The sequence below is a fragment of the Molothrus aeneus genome, chromosome 1 (assembly GCF_037042795.1).
Source record: "Molothrus aeneus isolate 106 chromosome 1, BPBGC_Maene_1.0, whole genome shotgun sequence".
NCBI lineage: Eukaryota > Metazoa > Chordata > Aves > Passeriformes > Icteridae > Molothrus > Molothrus aeneus.
Window position 1 is genome coordinate 138945270 of NC_089646.1, and position 20379 is coordinate 138965648.

Below are 20379 nucleotides of genomic sequence, written 5' to 3' on the forward strand. Positions count from 1 at the left end.
AGATTTGGTGAATAAAATAGGGGTAGGAAGATGGCTTGATGATTTAACAGGGAGCACTTTCAGTGTGCTTACTGCAGCAGAATACTGCACTTGTATTGATGTGGTCATTCACAATAGTCTCAGGATGGCAATTGTTGGAATAGTAAGGGAGACATTGCTCTTGTCTTGACTGACACATCAGTGACTGAACTCGTAAGTAAATTTTATGCTGTGTGAGCTGTATGGTGGGGGAAGGTGTATTAGGGTAGCATAAATCTCAAAACAAGGCAGGGAAAAAACATCACAACCAACTCAAACCCCAAAGAGAAACTAAACTGAAAAATGTATAATTGTTTCATTCCAGCGTAATTAAAACATCACATTTTCTTCTCATATATTCTGGGTCTTTGCCACATTTACTTTATTTGGCAACGTAAGTGGCATGCTGTGGGAAAGCAGTGATCCCTAAAGAGATAATCCCAAATAACTCTCATTCCTAGATTCTGAATTTAAAGTTTTAGTATGGTTTGTATGCTGAGTAAACTACATGCATTGATAATTTCAACTTTTATGTCTCAGGCTACAATAGCTAAAAGTATAATATTTTGAATACATGAATGAAATCCTTTAAATTAATAAATTCTGACAAGATAAAACATTATTTATATGGGCCCTACAGGCTAATTATAACTTCACAAACTAATGCGTCTTTTTGTGATTGTCCATCTGTTTTGCCTGTGAATATCACGTTAGGGTATGTAGGGTGCAAATTCACTTGCAAAATGAACCAGTGACTAAAACAAACAATTAAGCATCTTTTGAATCTGCTAATGCAATTCCATTATATTAAGGATCCACACAAGGTCAAACTAGTGTCAGAACAATTTTTTATAATTACTTGCTGGTGATGCAGGTGACTAGTGACAACCCACAACTTTCTGGCCATGACTTAACAGTCAGTAAAAAATCAAAATAAACCAGTCATGTACATTTACTGTATGTTTATTTCTTCTGCATACAGTAGATCATGCAAAATTTGACTCTTAGGGTAGTCATGCATTGGAATAGGTAGTCCAGGGAGGATCTTAAACACCAAGCTGGTGTTTAAGAGATGTTTGATCTGGCACTGGGCGATATAATTGAGTGGTTTAGGGACTAGAGTGGTAGTGCTGGGTTGATGGTTGGTGTTGATGATCTTAAAGGTCTCCCAACTTTAATAATTCTCTGATTAAGTGATTTCACCTGACATTATCTAATGTTTAATCATAATAAATGATAAGATGCAAACTATACTTTCAATGGCAGCTTTATTTGGTTGTTTTGTGAGGCTTTTTCATCATCAGTTACTTTTCTATCCTCTCCTAGTTTAAATAAATAAAACTAGGATAATTAATAATAATAAATAATAATAATAAATAATAATAATAATAAATAATAATAATAAACTTTAAATAAAAGTTTATTAATGAAGATCTATCCTGATTACGTGAACTCCATTCTTCTTTCTTTGCTAAGTAGACTTTTTGGATATTTCTGTAAGTAAGGATATTTGGATATTTCATAAGTAAGTTATTGGTAGCTTCACATCTCTCCATCAACCTTTTTGCTATCCAGACTAGTGTCTTTGAACCTGCAGAAAAATTACCTACTGCATAGTGCATACTCTTTCTTCCTGAAGCATGTAACACAGGTTTTGACATCTTTCATGTGGATATATTGCACTGCTGCAGAAATTCTTTTCCCCATTATTTTTATGTCAGAGGACAAACTTAAACCATCATCTCTATTTTCTGAGCAAGAATGTGCTGTCCTGAATGTCCTAAGGGAAATTTAAGGTAAGGTGAAGGACTGTTTGTATAAGGCTTTTTTTCTGTTTAGTAACTGACACTATGCCTTTCAAGAAAAAGAATCAAAACAATTCTGAACTGAAGCTTCCAACTTTTTACCTAACTTTCCAATCCTAAATAACTTATAGAATATAAGATTCAATCCCAAAATGCATGCATGTTTGCTTGTTTGTATTTTGGTTATTTCTGAGGTACATGTTTTCCAGAATGTTAATTATAAAAGGGGAATTCTGTAATAAGATAGAATTAAGGAATTGCTACAGTGTTGAATGCAATTTAAAGCAGAGTTCAGCTCCAATGGGAGAGAAATAAGAGATGATTATGACAGAAGCATAGGCTAACAGTCATTAGAGTATTATTTTTTCATTTAGCTTTGAATTATAATGAATCTAGTAGCAAGACTTTCCACCAACTTTTAATGGATTTAAACTAGGTAGCTGAAAGTTACATTTATACTGACAATTTCACTAACTCTGAAGCCACAGCCTTGCTAGATAGGCTGGAAATTATTTTTATTACTGTACTCTTGAGCATCAGGCATATAAAGACATAAATTGGAGTGTTACAGAAATATTGCCATTCCATCTGGTTTTGGTGATTTTAAACAGAGGTTCCCCAAAACTGTGAAGCAGAGCAGTACATTTTATTATTCTGCTCTATAAAGATTCCATAGAAATCTTAAATTGTTAAACTTGTAATTTTAAATATGTGTTGCTGTTTAAAAGTGATGCAACTTGGTTTAAATAAAAGTCTGATCTATTTAATATGACTTTTCCTCTTAGTTTGTGAAAAGGTTGCTACCCATGCACAAAAAGGGTAAACATGAACCTGGTGGTTTCAATAGCCTAATTGTCACACACAACTTTTCACTAAAAATCCTTTCTTTAGGATTTTTCCTTCTGAGAAGCTAAGAGGCCTCAGAGACAGAATGTAAACAATGGTTGTCTGCTGCTGTGGAATGCAACAGGTCCACCTGTGATTGGCCCATCTTGGATGTTTATAATTAATGGCCAATCAAGGACCGAGCTATCTCAGACAGAGTGCAAGAGAGCTGCCTTTGTTATCATTGTTTTATTTTCTATTCTTAGCTTAGTTAGCATCTGAGAAAACCTGTCCTTCTTTTTCTTTTTAGTATAGTGATAATGTAATATATATATATATATATCATAAAATAATAAACAAGCCTTCTGATCATGGAGTCAACATTCTCGTCTTTTCCCTCATCCAAGAACCCTTGTGAACACGGTTAGACCTAGTTCAGTTTACACAGTGGAGTTCAGATACTTTGCAAAATATCTTGTATTCCTGGTCTCTGATTTTCCTTTGGGTTCACCTGGAAATGTGGGGCATAGATTTCAAATTTAGTGGCTCAGAATTCATGGTAGGAGTATCTGTTGTGGTGCTCAGATTGAAAACCATTAGATACAAGCAACTGGCTCATTCAAGAGAATATATATACATGTTTTCCCATTAAAAAAATCTAGGGACAAACACTGTGAACTGAAGTTTGCACCTCAACCTGAGAAAAATCAGAGTTTGGAGTAAGATGCCATTGGTGACAACAGTACTCAGACAGATAAATAATTGGTATTTTTTTGGTGCTAAATAAGATAGACAAAAAAGAAGGTAGTGTATACCTATTTGTCCTGAATACCTATTTGTCTGCATTGATGTAAGCAAAATAAAAATATTTCCCTTTATATTATATTTTAATATATATCTGAATTTAAAAGAAAAAAAAGAAAGGAAAAGACTAGTGCTGCCAACACTGAATGTTGAAGTAGAAGAGCAAGGTATTCTTTGTATTCTGAAAAACTGAAAAAATTAGCTACATGTAAAAGACTATTTGATGAAAAGGAGGATTTAATTTATCTAGAAATTGGTTGAAAGAGCAGAATGGCATTATATAGGCATATGAAGATATTTATTTTTTATGAAAAAAAAAAGTATTTGTCTAAAAATATGAAGGATTAAGGCAGTTTGAATGGAATTTCGTTACTGTTTATGGGTAAATAGATATCAATACTGTGGAGAAGGACATCAGGCATTAAAAAACCTACCAAAACCACTTCAAAAAAGAAGGGGTTAATATAATCCACAGGAGATCTGGCAGTAAGTGGAAGTGAATATATCAAGTACATAATAGCAGACTACCCTATTTCAAAAGAAAGATATATATCACAGTAAGAGACCTTTAAAGCTCCTGGTGCAGTCATAAAGATATACAGAGCAGAAAGAAATTTTGCAAAGGGTGAGAAAAGAACCACATGACTAATGAATAAGAGCATAAAATACTAAGAAGCTTTGAGAATACAGTAAGAAAGGCTATCACAGTTGCTGAATTACAATTACCAAAGGATATAAAAGACAATGATGGAGAGAGCTTGTAACTACATTACAAGGAAAGAGAAAACAAGAAAAAATGGTTCCTCAGTGAAACAAAAGCAACAGAGGGCAAAGGAAAGGGACACCTGGAGAGCTGTAATAGAGACAATTAGTACTGAACCATGTAAAAATAATGGAGTAAGTGATGAAAAACTACTGAATGAAAAAAATTAATTCTTTTTACCTAGCAATTTTTTATTACAAACTAGTAGAAAAAAGAGTCAGTGTTGTCTGTAAATATGTGGTGGACTTAATTGGGAAAAGGCACACAAAGAATATGTACTGTTTAGTCTCTGTAAGTCATGTTGTGCTGCATCTTAAATGGATTAGATCTAGGCCTGGTAATGTTAAATATTTTTGCAATATCTGGAGAAGGATTATACATAAATATCAATAATGTCAATTTGGAGGGTTATAGGCTTTTTAAAGGACAGCAATATACTTCAAAATAATGCTGATAAATCAAAGTGAACTTGAACACGTGAAATTTACTTCAGAGAGTACAAAATGCTGTAGGCTAAATAAAGAAGGCATAGGAGTAAATATCAAATAAGAACTAAATACCCAGTCAGAGTACTAATAATGATTAAATAGATCAAGAAAATACAAAACAAATAAATATTCATAAGAAAAAATATTCAACAGTGTCTCCTTGTGCGCACATGCTTTTATGTGCACAAAAGTAAATTGTTTTTATAGTATATGCCCTGCATCTATACAAGCACACAATTTTCCTAAGTTGCAGATACGGTTAATAAAGATTCTGGAAAGGGTTGAATTCTTATTTAGCTGAAAAAAAAAATGCATTGATGTTCATTTACAAATGTAAATGACACTTGATATTTATACAGCCTTTAAAACTGCATTAGCAGTTAACACAAATCTTTTCATGTTTTCTAATGGGGTATTTCCAAGTATATCTCGATAAAATAAATTAAAAAAAAACATTTGAAACAATATTAAATCATCAGGCAGTGGTGTAGCTCAGTAAGCCAAACATTTGTTTGGTGAGTCATGCTAGAATGGGTATTAAGGGTTGGGACTAAAGAATACTGGCACAATTTTGTAGCCTAAGCTTGCTTTCACCTGCCCACCTCTGGTTAACTTTCTCATAATTACATGCTTATAAGTCAATACTTTAAAGGTCAGTCTTAATGTATAGCATGTAAATTAGTAACCAACTATCTTTTATCAGTTATTAGATCTGAGTATTTCCAAATTTTTCAACTCACATTTTTCAGAAGAGTTGCTCAAGGTGTTCAGATAACATTATCTCATTACCACTAAAGCAGCAAAGGTATCATATTTATAGATAATAGACTCTGATACAAGATATTTTAAAACTGATATTGTCTTTTTTACTGCATAATTTAGAATATATCACTTTCCAGTAAAATTTCATGAACAAAGATTTCTTTTGGGAACTTCAATTTTTGCTGTTATACTTTATGTATGTGGTAAAGTAAATAAAAATCATTTTTGTAAGGGACACTTACTTAAAATCTGCTCCAATCTGAAAAATCTGCATAATGAGCTGGCTGTTCAACTAGGATACCAGAATTTTCTAGAGTAGTAAGGTACTTAATTCTAAAACCACAGAATATTGATAAATTTTATAAAATTTGTATTTTTTTCTCTAGCAAAGTTTTCATATTTATTAGTCAATACACTGAGCAATTCCAATAATTTTATTAAGAAGAAATATTATAGTAAATATTTTGTGTTCTTTGTAAAAACCAACATTATTAAGTAAGTCTACTTGGTTCATTTTATGTGGCAGAGGGAGAGGCAAAGACGTGAGGGTTAAGAACAAGTTATATTTGCTTATAGGACAGTGAAAACTTTAGTTTTACTTTCTAAGGAACGAACATTTATTTAATTTTTTTAATGTCTTTTTTATGTCTCTTTCAGATGTAAATTGAAGACTTTTGAATCCAAGGAGTTTTTTTGAGTAACACAGATTTATATAGCAAAATCAATATGAAGTACTTTAAATTATCAATCATCTTTTTTATTTTTAGTAATAATAATTGTCCCCAATTAAAAAGTAGATTATGGGATTTTATGGTATTGTGGAGAATCTTATACATTCTTCTTATTTCATAGTTTCTTGTTGTATCATATTTTTAGACAATTATTGCTCTTAAATCTTCAGTACACCCTCTGTTTATGGAAAATGTGATGTCTTTTTTAAAAAAGTTAAATAACAAATGTTCATTTTGGATACACAGTGTCAAATCATGGAGAGATGAAAATGCTGTGTCATGGCTTGTTCACTGGCTGATTTTTTGGAAACAGCAGGTGGCTAGCAGTATCCCAAAACGTATTCTCATCTCTGAGAGCAGCATTTAGTTTTCAAAAAAAATTAAAATTATATAGATTGTAATTTTACACACACCTGTCTATTAAGAATTGACATCATTATTTTTACAATTACACTTGCTTATGCTTCAACTTAAGAAACCAAAATTCCTGGTCTCATTTTCCATAATGTTTGACACAAATATTGCTTTTTAAAATTCTTTATAAAATATTTATTTTCTAAAAGATACTAAACACACTGAAAGACTATGTCCTTGGTGGTTTTTTTTTTTTTTTTTTTTTGATGTCTTAGCATATGGAAACTCAATAATCAATACTATCAGTACATCAATACTAAAGTTTGGTGAATCTTTTTCAACATGATCTCTTACAAATTGGTAGTTTGGCCCAGACTTTCTTTACCCACACATCAGTTCATGTTTATCTACAGGGTTCAGTTCAGTGTCATATCAGGCTAAGTCTAGAATTGGAAGCAGTACAGCTCTAACAATAGGTAGGAATCCTTGCTCACTGCAAATATTCATGCTTTTGAGAGCATGACTATCTCTGAATGTTTTTTCAGTTTGAAACACAGGAGTGTTTTAACTCCAGCATGTTAGCTATGTGGCACAAAGGGGAAGGGCTCGGTGCTCATTCATTTGGTATCTGATATCCACACCGTGTGCTCTCCAGTGGTTCAAACTGTAAAGCAGATGTGTGATGTCCAGAACTCAGATTTAATGAGGTGCTTGGTGCCGACTTGAATATCTCAGAAGTGTTGCTCTTCATTGTCTAGATATGCCAGTAATCTCCAGAATACACACAGAATAGAAAAGGTCATGTGTTCCTAGTAAACAACAGAAGAGAGAATTTCAGTTACTAGTGTCAGGGGTCAGTAAGAAAGGCATTATTTTTGAATGAGAGAAGCAAATCTTCTAATTTTTAAGATTCAATATGTGTTTCACAGATACAGGGTTTAGTGCCAGAAAGAATTAGTGGATAATCTAGTGCCCCCTCCTGTAAATGAGAGTCTTGTGCTTTTCATTTGCTTTTCTATGCTAATTTAAAAAAAAGGCAAAAACAAACCAGTCTTCTTTTAAAAGTCCTAAATTATTAAAATACTTGACTCTTCTTTTTTTTTTTTTTTAAATCTGCTCTGATAGTTACTCACCATTGTCACAAAAATAGGGGAACAATACACTTTCTATGTGTTTATCATTGACTTCAGCTGCTGGTATTTTTTTCACGTCTTTTTCCAGTTAGAGATTTTTGTGGTGAAGAAAAAATATTATCTATGTGTTGGAAATTTTAAAATTATTGTTATTGCTATTACTATCATCATCATCATCCTCATTATGTAAAGAATGGTAGTTTCTTGGTATTTGTCAAACACTTTGAAATGAATGTTGTCTAAAATTAATAAGAAATTTCTTATAGATATATTGAAGAAGGGGAAAAGTCACAACATATAAATGAAATCAATTAAAAAAATTAAATGTCTAATGTGATAAATCCAGTAGAATTAAAAGGAGACACGAAATTGGATATATAGAAGGAAGTTCTTGCAAAATATATAGCTGAACAAAATATGAATCCACCTTCCATAGAAGGTGAAAGCTAAGGTAAATGGTTCTGTGAGTAATCTGCATAGATTCGTTCACTACAATTATATTTAAACTAAGCAGTAAAATGAACCTTTACTGGCAGATTTTGATATCTACCTTCATACATTTTCAAAGGGAAGAAACAGGGGGAAGAAAGGAGAAAGTGAAGTTTCAGAAAAAGATCACCTGTTATTTGAATTGAAATGTTTAATGTTTATCTCTTTACTTTGTATTGATGAGTTATTCTTTAAAGGCATTTCAGGACTGTCTTATTATCAACCTTAAAAGATGAAATAACATAACTGACTCCGACTTTAAGTGACAGCATTTCAAATTTTTATTCTAATGTTAAGGAACAACTCTTTTAAGATATTTGCATTTTGCATATCTAAATATGAGCAATGAGAATGTCAGATACTCAGGAAAACTCAGAGTCTAGAAGTACTTTTTCTTGTAAGACCCATGAGGTTCTTAATTTTGCTGCAGAGTGGGAGTAATTTGACTTATATTTTAAACTTTATCACCATCCAGAGCTTCATGCCAATTTCCCTTCATGTATTACAGAAAATAAAATTAGAGTATTTTGCCAGTTTGATCACCACATCCCTATATGAGGTGTTCATTTTACCTGCTTTATTTACATGAAATACTAAGGATTATGGGAAGAAGTCAAATGAGAATTAGCTTCATAGGTAAGTGCCCTTTGCTTCCTATTTTTAGTGCCTCCATGTTCCTTTAGAGTCCATCTGGCCACACTGATAGCAACTGATGAGTCAGCAAATACAACTTTTGCCTTACTATTGGGAAGTGGTCATAGACCTTGCATGGCTGTGTATTGATCTGACAGTGGTATTCTCTTAGGACTCTTCTGAAGTGTCTTGGCCTGAGCTGTTTTTATCTTTTCTTTGTCTACTGTTCAAGTCACTATATGACTATCATGTATACCAAAGGTTTGACAACCCTAAGCAGTAGCTGTGCAACACATATTGGGCCTCTATGATAATTGGGTCTTGAGAAGGCTGGGAACTAATGAGAAAAATCAAAGATTCTGTTTAGGAAGCATCAGGTAGCCCAAGGATTGCTGCAGTGCTGGATTTCTTTGGCCCGACCAGCTCCTGACACCGACAGCATGAGTGGGCCACCCCCAGAAAGCTGTCCAATCTGGGGTGCAGCTGCAGGATACAGCTGCTCTACGGCACAGGTGGACTGTGGACTGTGCCAAGGGTAGGGACAAGGATCAGGGAGAGGTCTTCTGTATGGTTTCCAAAGTAGTTTATACCTGGAGGTTCAGGGACAGAAAGACAAACTCAACTTCATACATCAACTTATAAGGAGGAGGAGGTCCCAGGGGAGGATACAATCTGACAAATTGGGAGAAATTGGGGGTGGAACACAAGGCGGGGAATACAATGTTTAAACCAATAGAGGACTGAAGGGGAGGAGAATAACTTAAACAAACCAATAGGATTTTGAAGGATACAAACTTGATAGGGAAGTTTCAAGAGAAAGGGACAGGCTTGGGGAAGGATTAACATTCAATAGGAGGAGGAACAGGGAACAGAGGGGCAGATCTTTGGGGAGATGGACAGCTAGGGCAAAACCAACAACACAGAGGGGACAGGAACAATCCATCAGTAATAAAATATGCTGTAACAATATGAAATAGGAAAGATTATAAAACTGGCTGCGAGAAATGCATTACAATCAAAAAACACACTGCCACAAAGGATGACTCAAGACTGAGGAAGGAGAGTGGTATCATGATAATCTCAGGATGCTAGTCATAGAATCAGAGTGGTGCAGGTTGGAAGGACCCTAAAGATGATTTAGTTCCAACCTCTCTGCTGTGGGCAGGGACACTGTCCACTAGACCAGGTTACTTGCAGCCCCATCCAGCCTGGCCATGAGCACTCCCAGGGATTGGTATCCCCAGCTTCCAGTAACACGGTCTGGTGCCTCACCATCCTTACAGTAAAAAATTTCTTCCTAGGATCTTATCTAAACCCACTCTCTTTTAGTTTAATGCCACTTTCCTTGTCCTATCACCACATTACCTTGTCAAAATTCCTTTCAAGCTTTTTTATAGGCTCCCCTCATGAACTGAAAGGCCGCAGTTAAGTCACCCGGGAGCCATTCCTTCTCCGGGCTCAGAAATACCAATTCTCTCAGCCATTCCTCATACCTCTAATCATTTTCATGGACCCCCTCTGTACTCCCAACAGATTTATGTCGTTCTTGTCGTGGGAACTCCAGAGCTGGATGCAATATTCCAGGTGGGGCCTCACCAGAGTGCACTAGAGGAGCAGAATGACTCACAATAAAATTTTCCCCCTTCGATTTAGGGAAGAATGAAGTGCTGATCTCAGGGTACAGAAGGACACTTAAAATTTGGACATGTAAAGAAAATAGATGTTAGAAAAATTTCTTTAAATAAATAAGTTACTGATAGCATTAATGAGACTTTTCAATATTTAGACTGTTAGTCTGTTAAAGCATTTATTGGACTAATAACAATTTTGACACGAGGCTCTTCTTTTCTATCCCAACAAGATTTTGTGTGTAAATAAGTACTATTGCAGAACATCAAATTGTAGGGCAAGTGTAATATTTTCTAGTTTTTAGTTTCATTTATTTCTTTACACTTACCAGAAAGACCCAAGAACAACTTTCCTTCTCCTACTCAGGCAATACTTGTAAGTATAACAATTTCTTATATAGAATTGAAAACAGTCGCTTCAGAAATGAGTGTGGCAACATTTTAAGAGAGGTAAATGATATAAGCCTCTCACAGGTAATAATCCCAGTTATTCAGTTTGACTGTTACCCAAAAAAGAATTGGTCACATACAGGTTGTATTCAATTTAGTTTTATTTAGATTTGCTGTGAAAGTAGGGGGAAGAAACGTGCATGATTCCACAGAAAATGCTCAGATAATCACATTCATCTTTATACCTGTCCAGGGTCCTCCACTCTCCAGCCAAGGCCCTCAATTTGAGATTCTTGAAACAGACAGTTTGATTTAGCATGTGCAGAAAAAAAAAAATCCTGGGACAGTTCTTGGTGTACACCTTATCATAGGTTCTGGGCCAGCAGGATCAGTGCCTTGGTGGGAGCCCTAAACTGCACAGCCAGCACCAAGTGGGCCTGTATCTTCTCAGTGGCACATCCAGACTTGTCTGCCTCTGCTCTTTATTGACTGCCCTGAGCTTGGTCTCACCAATTACACCAATGAGCTGCTTGTGCAACTCGTCACGGATTGTAGAAAGACCCATGTATTGACCTCCATGTGCAGCCCAGCCCAGGAAAGGTGAATATGTATTTATATTGTTTCTATGATATGCTCAAGGAAATTGAGTTGTGAGTGCAAAGTCACTTTGTACATAAGATATTTGCATCACATTTATGAAAAATGATTCCTTCTAAGACCCTGACATCTATATGAAAATCAGCAGCTTGTACTAGGCCTGCAGGCAATCAGGACACACCACTGTCCATCAGTGTTATTTTCTTATGTCACAAAGACAAGATTATATGTATCATGAGCTAACAGTTGTGTGTTTAGAAGGCTCCTTTCCTCATACTTTATTATTCTGTCAAGTCAAGAGATTAGTTGGAAAACTTTGACATAGGAACATCTGGCTTTGTGGGGAGCAATCAACTTCTGAATTCAAAAAGTATTTCTTAATCTTGATGCTTTTCAACATTTCATATCCACAGTACTATAAACTTTCATTAATCATCCCTTGGACCTTAATTCAGTCCTTGATGATCATACACAGGCTTCTCATGGAGCTGCTTTATATGACAGTGACTCTACTCTAAAACTGAACTTTTTCTAGCATTGCAAAGCCAAGACAAAGCTTTCATATATTTCAACACTGACATTTTTAAAACAAAGACCTTTTTTTTCAGTCTTTCAGACATCATAATGCACTTGAGTCAAAGAGTCAAAGAGTAAATTATTTTTATCCATCTAGATGAATAACTCTAAACTTAATCAATAGATTATTAAAGTACTTTACAGAAAAAGTATTTTTTTTTCAAGGTTAAATAATGTAGAACTTTTTTTCCTCTTCCTCCCAAACACTCACTTATCTAAGTTTCCATTTTTTTTGTTTTATAAATCAGAAATAAGTGATTGCAGTGAAGTTTCAACCTAAACCCTTAGTTTAGTTCTAAATAGCTCATGAGTCTAAATTTGAAGAGTGGCAATTTACTGTTCTAAAAATAAAAACCTGCTTTTTGTCATTCATTTGGCTGCAGTTCTGAGATATGGAAACAACAATTAATATAATATCAAACCTGTGGGTGTCCACATTCCCTGATACATGAATGATCAGTCCAGCTATAAATATTACAGGAACTGAGCATAAGAATTAGCTATTTTAATAACTTCATAACCACTTAAAACCTGGGTTATATATTGCCCTCAAAATTCTATTAGAGTGGTAGATTTTAGGCTCTCTTCTTTTGGGCATTTTACCTTTACTTTTCTAATGAATATTTACCATTGAGAATGGACTTGTTTTAGGAAGGGACTTTTTTTTTCTTTCCTCTTTAAATACTAAATTATGACCGTTTAATTTCTCGTTGGAATGATTGTTCTGTCGTTTATTATGACTGGACATTAGACTATGGCTATGCAGAAGAATAACTTAATCCTCTTCTTCTTTTGTTTCTTTTATATATATGTTTGCTTTATTTCCAAGTTCATATTTCTCTTCATGTGTTATTTTTCTTTTCATCATTTGAAGTCTCATCTGGGAAACTGCTTATTTTAATATTGTAATTACCTTTCAAATTAGTCTCTTTTCTGAAGCCAGTCTATCTCACAAGACGGACAATTCCTTAATCATGCAGGGAATTAATGACTTGAGTGTACTGACTGCACACACAAAAGCAGCCCTGATGCAACCCACCAGCAGTTTGAGTTTCATGTATACAATTAAATGAAAAACTCAACTTACATTAAAGTTCTGTAGCTTCTGTCACAGAGATGTCTCATTTAGTCTTTTTCTGAAATACAGATATACTAATATTATAAATGTTAGTACTGCATAAATGTAAGCTACAATTAAAATTCTAGGGAAACCACAGCTCTTAAAATACTTACTTTATGTTGTAAATTCTTCACAGAAGCAAAATTTACAGGCAATTATCCATTTTGTTGACCTTTGTTGTTATCCAAAGACAAGAGAAAATGCCTATTAGCATTTAATATTTATGTGATATCTTCAAAAAGATTTAAATCCTGAGTTATCAGCTTAGCAGCAATAGATTTTGTAAGAAACATAAGTTGGTGGAGCTTTCTTTGCTTTTTGACAATATAGGTCAGAGCCATGTCCTTGCTCTGAAATGATTTAATATAATTTGGATAGAACATTTCCAGGAAAAAAAAAAGGCCAGTAACCAAAGCTGTCATGCAACAGACACTCACATCTATAATGAATGCCATTAGGACCCATTAAACTTATCAGTGAAATTGAAAACATAAAAAAAATATATTGATATGCCTAGTCCTACAACATACTTACTCTTTTAGTGCTTGACCAAAGAGATAAGTTAGGTTAGAGTCTGAACTTCAGTGTAAACATCATACAAACTGAGTTGGTGCAACAGGAGGGATATGTTAACTTAATCATTAAATCATTCAGGATCTTTCAGATCGAGTAATATATTAAATATTGAGTTGAAATCAGCTTTGCTTCTCTAGTGTGCAACTACTTGTTTTAAACAGATATGGATTTATTAAATGAGAGACCTGAGTTTTAATCTTGTGCCCTTAAATCTGCGCTGTGTGGTGGATCCTTTGCAAAAGATGCTTATTATGAATCTTGTTATGTGAGGTGTTTCTTTATGGGGTCAAGGCAGTCATGAAGAACAAAAGAAAGGGTCCCAGAAGTCTTTGGTAATGAGTATATGTTGCATACAAATGCAGGAGACACAATAAGCTGTAAGATGTTGCTACTTCAAATTTACATTTAATAAAAGCACTGCCTAATTTAAGCATAATTTAACCAAACCAGAGAGGTCATCAATCAGGTCATTGAGTAAGTCTTTCCTCTCCTTTCAAGGGACAGGTGGCTACTCTCTCTTTCATTGCATTATGCTGTGTAATCATTAAGCCCCAATAGCACATATATGAACATGCATAGGCCTTATGAAAACGTGTGATAATTTGCCCTTTTTTAATCAAAGCTTTATATACAGTGGTTTTATTTAAACATGCAAATAATACCAATAAGAAAGAATGCACACAGCTGCAGTTTGCATCAAAACAAGCACTTAGGATTTTGTAGTGCATATAAAATGAGCAATGAGATCTATGTATGCACTTAGCCATGCTTAGATTTAAGTCTTTGTTAGCCTAAGGCTTTGGTAGAATTAGAAAGGGTTTCAGCACTGTTTATAAGAGTGGTATCAGCCATTTTTTAAATTAATTCAATTTCTGTGAATCTGGGATATGAGGAAATGTAGAAACTATATGCTTAATTAAGAAGTTTTGGGAAAAGTTTGCTGTATATTTTTTTAAAGAAAAGCAAAACTTTTTTCTCTTTGAAATATTTTTGGACATATTGAATGACTAAATTAAGGCCTGTATTACATCATAATAATCAGTGTATTGACAATTGTGACAATCAGTGACAATATGTTTGTAAGAGCTGTCGTTTTAGATGACTTTTAGAAATTAAAGCTAAAGTCTGGTACATGAGCAAGAAGGGAATGTTTAAATTACTTGTCAAGATTATAGCTATCTGACAGTATACATTTCAAATGTGAAAATAAATGTTTACTGTTCCTTTTCTGGAAGAAATAGAGAATGTGCACTATGCTACTAAAAAAAGAAAACACATCAACCCTGAATTCCATTTTTCTACTTAAGGTGAGAATTATGTGTTAGAATTCTGAGGGCAAATAAAATACTAATTGACTTCACTGGATCAGAATTAGCACAAAACAGGTGATTTCTTTTTTTAATTACTACCTAAAAAGTGTACAAAGGAAGGGAGTAGAGGCATATTGTTGTAATGAAGTGCAAGAATGAAATTTTGATTCTCAAAACTGTTAGTCCCTTATTTCTTCTGTAAACTGTGGTTTGCACACAAATTAAGTGCATAGATGGGAACTTCACTGGCATTTTACACTTCTATTAGTCTCTTGTTTAGCAACAAAGGTGCATTGTTCCAGAAAGCACTTCCTTTTTCAAATACATTTTGCAGTAGATAACAGTCAATGCTGTTGACTGCACATAGTGGTAGGATACTTTAAATCTCTGGTTCACAGCCAAGATTCTCCATGAACATTTCTAAGGGTTTATGAAAGACATCTGCAGAAGGGCAGCCTACTCTCTGTTGACTGAAATTTACTATGCAGGATTCTGTGCAGCTTGAGAGGGAGCTACATCTTTTGAATTACAAAAGAACATGAGACAGCTGTGTTTCCTTTATGGAAGATATGGTGTTTTACTTTGAACTTTAGGAAAATATTGTAGATGATGCAGCATAACTACGCTTGGAATGTAACTGACGGAGAAGTAGGTTGAGCTGCCAAAGTATTATTATTATGGTGACCAGCTTTATAATTTGCTGAGAAGATAAATTGACATGAGAAAAGGGACAGTTATATCAACAGAATAAATTCTGTCAGTTTGCAAATCTACTTTCTGGGAAGAATCCCATAGAACCCATGAACTGTAAAAATTGGATTGTAGGAACTGTGAATTTAATTAGAGGTCAGCATAGATGTAAGGATGCATATATTAGTAAATAGCTGATTTGATAGATAAGCTAGATTTTTAGCTATTTTAGAAACAAAATTAATATTTTACTGTGAACATATTTAAATGTCTAGGGTTATATTTTCTCATGTCTTGGACAATAAACTTGCAATTTATTTTTCACATAGTTTTGTGATTATTGAAAAGAAACCTTCTTACAGGAAGAATATATGAGTCAAAATACAGGTTAGGAAATGTGTTTTACAGACTTATTTTACTTCAATTGTTCAGTAAGACCTCTTCCAGTAATAGGTTTATTCTAAAATATGCAAGCAGTGAAAGGTTGTTGCCTCTGTCTCTATATTGCCTAACAATTATTTATAGAGTGAGAATTTAAATAAAAGAGCTATTTCCTCTTGCATCATTAGGTAATATTATTATAGAGAGAAATAGCTGTACCATAAAGGATACCCTAACCTCTACCTTCCAAAAAAGAAGCTGCAAATTAAAGTACACTTCTATCTGTAACAAGAAATGTGTAGCAAGTAAAGCCACTTTATATCTGTTAAATTCTAAAATTCATGAGGAAAATGCAGAAATATTTGATGTAGGCTTTGAAAGGTGTAGGCTTCTGTCTCTTACACTTTATATATATGCTAGTGCATATGACTTTAGTCCAGAGAAATGTGCATTCTGTTGCAATCTAATACCACATCCTGTTGCAATCTAATAGCACTATTTTTTTGTTTGGTTGGTTGGGTTTTTTTTTTTAACTTCATCATCTGGGTTTCTTGGATCTAAAATTGAAAGTCAATTTCATAAGCTTAAAAAACTTAGATTCTATGTGTTGTTCAACTGAAATGAATGATGTGAGTTAATATGTTTCCACAGTATAAAAACATCCTTTTGCAAGTATGTGAAGGAGTTTTAATAGCCTATGGTGTCAGTCAATAGATGTCATTTATATCAGTGCCTGAGGGAACAAGGTACTACTACAGTTTCAGAAATTTGGGAAGTTGTCTTAAACATGTTTTGTTTTGAGGTAAAGTGAGTAGGAAAAGATGAAAAGAACACTACCGCTACACTGTTATTATTTCAAAAGTCTTCCCCACAGAATAGTACCTATACAAACTTATTAGTTATTTATTTAAGCAAGGTTTGGGGTTTTATTACACTCAAAAAAAATAACTTCAGAATTGATTTATTATGAATAGAGTTTTTCTCAAAATAAAATAGGAATCCATTATTTCTGAACATAAAATGGCATACTTGTTGGATAGTATTTTATTTTAACTACAGGAAGAGTTGTGTTTTAACTAAATGGAAGAGCATGGGTAAGTATGTTGACATTCTGAAGATGTGACTTATCTTTCTGGTTTTGGTGAGAAATGTATATTGAATTACTGCTTTAAAGGAAGAATTTTCTATCTAAACTTTATTCTCCTTTTTTAAAACATGATATAGCATTTAAAAATAAAGTAGCAAAAACAAGAAAAAAAAAACACTAAACAAAAAAGAAGTTAAATTCAGACCTTCTTAAGGAACCAGCCAAGATGAATGCTACCATAATTATGCTAAAAAACAAGCAGAACAATACAAAAACAAGCAAAACAATAAAAAAATACAGGTAATTTTGTATACTGGGTCTAATGGCTCATAATTAATTTTTTTCATAGAAGCCCATAAGGTGCTATAGTTTGGATTTGTGGCTAAACCAGAGTTGATAGCACAACAGTGTAGTGGCTGCTTCTGAGCCGTGCTTGCACAGCATCAAGGCGTCCTCTGCCCCCTCCTCCTTCCCCTTAGTGAGTAGACTTGGCATAGATAGGATACGGGGAAGGGAAAAAAATTAAACAGAGCCAAATTGACCAAAAGGATATTTCATATCATATAACTTCATGGTCAGCAATAAAAAATTAGAGGTGCTGAGACAGCTGCTAATCATTGGAGACCATTTTGATTGATCTATTTGTGGAATATGGTCAGTTATTTCTTTTGTATCATTTCATTTTTTGCTCAACTCTTCACTTACAAAACTGTCTTTTGAAGTGTCTTTCTTGCTTTTGCTTTTCCTGTTCTCTCCCCTTAAAATTGTTTGGGGCAGGGAAGGGAAGGAGTGAGCAGCTGTGTGGTGCTTGACTGCTAGCTGGGGTGAATCCACTAGAATTCTCTACTCTTCTTGTACATCTAAAAATTAATTTTCAAATCCACACAAGTGATGGAATATTTCTTTTATCTTTATACCCTAAATATAAAAAAAATTAATTACTCTTGAAAAGTAGATGTCTATTTTATCATTTTAGATAGTGGTTTGCATAACCTAAGCTCTTCTTCCATGTCTTGAAGGTGAAAGTCACAAGGTACAAACCTTTCCCTGGTGCCCAGAGCAGTGTTCTGTCTAGCCCATTATCTCTCCTGTGTTGACACAAATTCTTTCTAGTCTGAGTGCCACGTACTTCCATCTTTACTATGCTGTGCCTGACCAATAACATGGTTGTGTAGTTTCTGGCTTAGCACTGGTCGGGCATAATGTACAATTTTGTGTGTGCATGCTTGTTAAAATGCTACTAGCCAATAAATAAAAAGTCCCACAGAGGGCATGTCAATGAATGCTAGTTTGGATATAAAAATTTTCCAGATAATATTGAGATCCTTTATTAAATTTTTTTATTTATTTGTTTTATTTCAGCCTCTCTGGAATGAATATACCTCCTCCAGTTATAAGCAACAAAAACTGGCTCAGACTACATTTTGTAACAGACAGCAATCACCGCTACCGTGGATTTAGTGCCCACTACCAAGGTACATTTAAAGAAATAAATTTTAATTGTGGCTGTATTTGTTAGAAAAAATAATGCCTGAAGTTTTAGGAAATGGGAAGGGTTACATTAAAAAAATAGCATCTCATAAAAATATAGTTTGTTTTTCAACCTGCTATATCAAATTACAGTCTGTTAGAATATGGGTGGTGTGTTATCTAGTGTATCTAAATTCAGTTACCAAAAAATATTATGGGAGATCCCTGTTTTACTTTAACCTGTGCAAGTACTTAGCTTTTAAAATGGTCCTAATATTCTGAAAAATACTGTGGAACAGTAACAGAGAGCGTGTCTTTATCATTAAATTATGGGAATGACTCTAGAGTTATATAAGTCATATTTGTAAAGCAGTAAGTTTCTGTTTACTAAAGTAGCATTTAATCACTATTAATTTTTACTATGTTTTGGAATATTTTGCATTATTAAAGGTTTAATTAATCAGAAAGATTCTTACTCACAGTTTTTATGAACAAGCATTTATTTTGCGTAAGAGGGAAAGCATCTGAAGCATAATTTTAGGAATGTCACTGTTTGAAACAAGGTCATTCTAATTATGAAGTGCTAATGAAAACTAAATGTCAGTAGTGCAAGGTAATACTGTAAATAATATTTTTCAATATCCACAGTGTATCAATGGACCTTCAGGGAACAGTAACCTCTTTTGTGTTTTTGTGCTTTTTTCATTTATCTGATGAGAAACATCATGACATTCCTACCAAGATCTAGTTCAGGAATGTTTTTTACAGTTTCTTATAGAAAATCTAGCAAAGAAAGAAATTAGTTATATAAAGTTTTCCAGAATCTGATAAAATTAGTCAAGTAATGCAAAAAAATGCAATTATCTAAAGCCTATGACCAATGTTTTTAATTTGATCTTTGATGATAGCAAGTTTTACAAGTCTGTGTGATTGCCTCAGATAGCACATTCTAAACAAGAACAGAAAAAAACTATTACTATTTTCAGCAGGTATTGTATATCTTTATTTGGACTTCCTGAGTTCATAGATGTTCTGGAATGTGTATTCTGAATGAATTTAAATGAAAGAAGCTTTCTTAATGTAGCTTCAGGGCTGCTATAATGATTTATGAAAACATTGACTCATTTTTTGCATGATATCTTTCATACCACGTATGATAAACCACTCTCTACTAAGAAGTTGCTAGCTTATGGGACTGTAAAAATATAGGAAGTAGGAATTCTCTCTAATAAATCTACCCCACAATTGAGAAACCATGCGATAACTATTTTTGGAGTGTTTTGGATTGTTGAGCTATTTCTTCTGAGCTAGTGAGAAAAGAAGAACAAACAATGTCTCATGGTAAACATACATGCATTCCTGCCAAAAATGTGAGCTAATAGCCCATGAAAGAGAACAGGCTTATGTTTATTTTTAAATATGTGTTCTATCCAAGACCCATAAAACATGTGAATCAGTAGGTGTGGGAGATTTGAATATGCTGTGTGTCTTATATTTCTCCTTACTGCCTAAGAATGTAGTGATTAAATAATAGTGGTTTTAGTATTTTGGTTTGCTTATTTAATATTTAATTGGGTACTGCTGAATGTGTGTTAAAGTGGACTAAATAGCAAGTTGTCAAATGCTGCAACAGCCCACCATACTCCAAATGAAGAAAATGTCTTTTGCTACACTAAAATAAATGTAGGCAGTAAAAAAAAATCAGCATGTAAAGGAATTAAATGTGCATACTCAAGCCTATATGACCAG

At 33.8% G+C, this 20379-nt stretch overlaps 1 protein-coding gene across 1 annotated transcript in view; it reads left to right on the top strand.

Moving 5' to 3' along the window:
* CSMD3 (CUB and Sushi multiple domains 3) overlaps window positions 1–20379 on the top strand; it is a 597171-nt gene that overhangs the window by 194003 nt on the left and 382789 nt on the right. Inside the window, exon 6 of the mRNA XM_066565891.1 lies at window positions 18523–18635. Within this exon, the coding sequence (XP_066421988.1) occupies window positions 18523–18635 (113 nt within the window). The remainder of the gene's footprint in view (window positions 1–18522; window positions 18636–20379) is intronic.